General features: G+C 47.6%; 1 protein-coding gene across 1 annotated transcript in view; it reads right to left on the reverse strand.

Moving 5' to 3' along the window:
• Positions 1 to 3247, reverse strand: part of Urb1 (URB1 ribosome biogenesis homolog) — a 58120-nt gene that overhangs the window by 40635 nt on the left and 14238 nt on the right. The window contains exons 8-9 of the mRNA XM_021209125.1: positions 2313 to 2437; positions 1289 to 1484 (exon numbers count right to left, since the gene is read on the reverse strand). Of these exons, the coding sequence (XP_021064784.1) occupies positions 1289 to 1484; positions 2313 to 2437 (321 nt within the window). The remainder of the gene's footprint in view (positions 1 to 1288; positions 1485 to 2312; positions 2438 to 3247) is intronic.

Below are 3247 nucleotides of genomic sequence, written 5' to 3' on the forward strand. Positions count from 1 at the left end.
CCAGGCTGGCCTCGAACTCAGAAATCCACCTGCCTCTGCCTCCCGAGTGCTGGGATTAAAGGCGTGCGCCACCACGCCCGGCTGGGGCAGTTTTTCTATGCATAGCCAAGGTGAGTGCTTCTCACAGGACCCAGGAGGCCTGTATTCACAGGGGCTCTAAGAAAACTGTATGAGTCAAAAGACCAACCATCATGGAATGTCCCCAACTGAAGACCATAAATCATAGAGGAAGCTAAGCCACACTAGGTGTCATTACTATAGTTCTACTTGTTTCATTTGTGGTTAAGTATGATCTGCAAATCCAAGATCCACAGCTCTCTGAACACCAATATGATATTCAGGTTTCATATCTTAGAGCATTTCAAACCTCAGATTTCCAGAGCTGCCTCAGTGAGCAAGAGCACTGGATGCAAAATACCAGGCATGACTGTGTGTGCTGGCTGTTTTTGTGTCAACTTGACACAGCTGGAATTAGCACAGAGAAAGGAGCCTCCCTTGAGGAAGTGCCTCCATGAGATCCAGCTGTAAGGCATTTTCTCAATTAGTGATCAAGGGGGAGGTCCCTTGTGGGTGGTGCCATCCCTGGGCTGGTAGTCTTGGGTTCCATAAGAAAGCAGGCTAAGCAAGCCAGGGGAAGCAAGCCATTAAGTAACATCCCTCCATGGCCTCTGCATCAACTCCTGCTTCTTGACCTGCTTGAGTTCCTGTCCTGACTTCCTTTGGTGATGAACAGCGGTTTGGAGGTGTAAGCTGAATAAACCCTTTCCTTCCCAAGTTGCTTCTTGGTCCTGATGTTTGTCCAGGAATAGAAACCCTGGCCAAGACGGCAGTGCTTGTTCTGCAGCCCCAGTGGTGTGGGGGAAGACACAGGAGGACAACCATGCATGCAAACAACCTTGTAGAGGTTATACAGAATAACAAATTCCACCCACCCCACCCACGCAAACCCTCCTGGTCACAAGCATTCAAGAATGGGATAGCTATCCAATCTAGCACACACCACTCAAACACTGCATTACTTCCTGCAAGTTTTACTGTTCTGTTTAGACTTCGCTGATACCACTCTAAATTGTGACTCCCAAGGATCAGAAATGAGCTCAACTGAACCAAAAGGGAAAATTCCAAATCCTGCTCAGTGAGAAACCAATGCTAACCATAGCTAAGGCCACCAAATGCCATAGTCTCCAATACCCTGTCGCTGAGCCAGGCTTCAGTGCACATCCCAGCAGACCAGCATGCCCAGTCCGCAGACGACCCTGCCCGCCAACAGCTTGGCTGAGCTCTGTACCTTGTTTAGCAGCTTCACATTGTTTAGCCAAGTGGACTTCACTCTTGGGAGAAAGGAAAACGTGACCTCCTTGAAGTATTTGGTCAGCAGATCCGGGCACACCTTCAGGATGCTCACCACAAGTGAGGCCACCAGCTCATCACCAGCTGCAGTTTTCAAACTCAACAAGAAGTGCAAGAGTGTCAGGTTGCCGCCTCTGTTAGGAACAGAGATAAGACCAGAAAGGTCAGCAAGACAAGTTCAAATACACTGAGCACTGGAGTCACTTTCAGGGACACACAGTCACATGACGGTGAGCACACTCTCTCCAGGGTACCCAACCGACAGGGTATGCCTTGGCCTGAGAGGAAGCAAAGAGCTTTAATCTCCCTCCTTTAGTTCTGAATGGCTGGAAAGGTGTCTAGTTCACCTCACTTGGCAATTGGAGCCCTAGGGAAGGAATCCTATGGGAAAAGGGTCATGATGTACCCAAATAGGCCGAGCATCTTCAAGCATAGGATGGAGATGAGAGTAAGGCCAGGCATGGCAGCACATTTCTGAAACTCAAGCTGTTCAAGAGGCGGTAGTGGGAAGGTTGTTTTAAGTGTGCAAGCTCTAGACCAGCGTGGGCAGCAAACAAAAGCCAGCAGGAAACCCTGCTGACATTAAACCTCACAGGGAGCACTGACCTAGGGAAGACTCTTCTAGAGGTTCTGAGTTCAATTCCCAGCACCCACATGGTGGCTCACAACCATCTGTAATGGGGAAGATCCACTCTAGGAGCTCTTTCTCTGATCCAGGGACACTGTTGTCTTTAAATCCACACATGCACTACCTTCCCCTTGGTAAATGGACCTTTATCTGTATAACTGTGAGTCTGCTGCCTCCAAGGGCACTGATAAACACCCTCTCTCACTCTCCCCTGTCCATGATTCTGACGTGAAGCACCACAGTCCCATCACTTAGCTGGATCCCACTGGACAGTCAGGACGTGCCACCCTTTAAGAAACACACACACAGGGGTTCACAGAGCAATGGACTTTACCTGCCAGACGTTCCCAAAGAGGCATCATAGAAACTAATCCCATGCTTTCGAGAACAGCAGAGATCTATCAGGAAGTTATGAACGAGGTCCCTCACCATGGCTTTCCCCGCCTCTTCAGCTGATATCTAGAAGGGTTTAATAAACTATCAATTCCAAGGTCCTTAGTGACAGCTACAGAATAAAAACTGGGCAATATCATGTGATGATAACATTTAGGGACATACTTTAAATCAATACTTAAGATCAATTGAAAAGGCAAACAAGGCAGTAGATACACACTGATCAGGATGACAGAACACTCTTAAGAAGGATGCGATTCAGCTTGTAAATTTAAACTTTAAAAGGTTAAAAATGGCTAAATTTGTCCTTCACTCTTGAATAAAAGTCCACATTCATGAGTGCTCCTGTCAGCCTGTGGGAATTTCTGGTGAGGAACATACAACAGTGTTTAAAGCATAAGGACAGGGCGAGTCACCAAGATAGAGGCAAAAGTAGACTCTCAAGAGACCAATGGCCATCAACTTCACAGTGACCCTGAGCCCTTGCCAGGCTAGCCAAGTCCATGCTTAGAAGCATCCAAGGAAAACCAAAATGAATGCTGGGATTGGGCCAATGTGAGGGTGACGGCTTTAATTTAGCTCATGAATTTACAATCACAACATAAGCAAAATGTGAGATCTTCTGGACAGAATTCTGCAATAAGAAAGTTACAAAAGCTGCAGATCTTAGAAGGGGAAAGAGCCAAGCGAGAGGAGTCTATAAACCTACCAGGCAGGTACTGAAGGAGCCAGCCTGCACTCCACCAGGAGATAATTGTTTTCTCATTAAAAACAAAATAGTAGTAGCTGGGCGTGGTGGCACATGCCTTTAATCCCAGCACTTGGGAGGCAGAGGCAGGTGGATTTCTGAGTTCGAGGCCAGCCTGGTCTACAGAG

The sequence above is a fragment of the Mus pahari genome, chromosome 12 (genome assembly GCF_900095145.1).
Source record: "Mus pahari chromosome 12, PAHARI_EIJ_v1.1, whole genome shotgun sequence".
Taxonomy (NCBI): domain Eukaryota; kingdom Metazoa; phylum Chordata; class Mammalia; order Rodentia; family Muridae; genus Mus; species Mus pahari.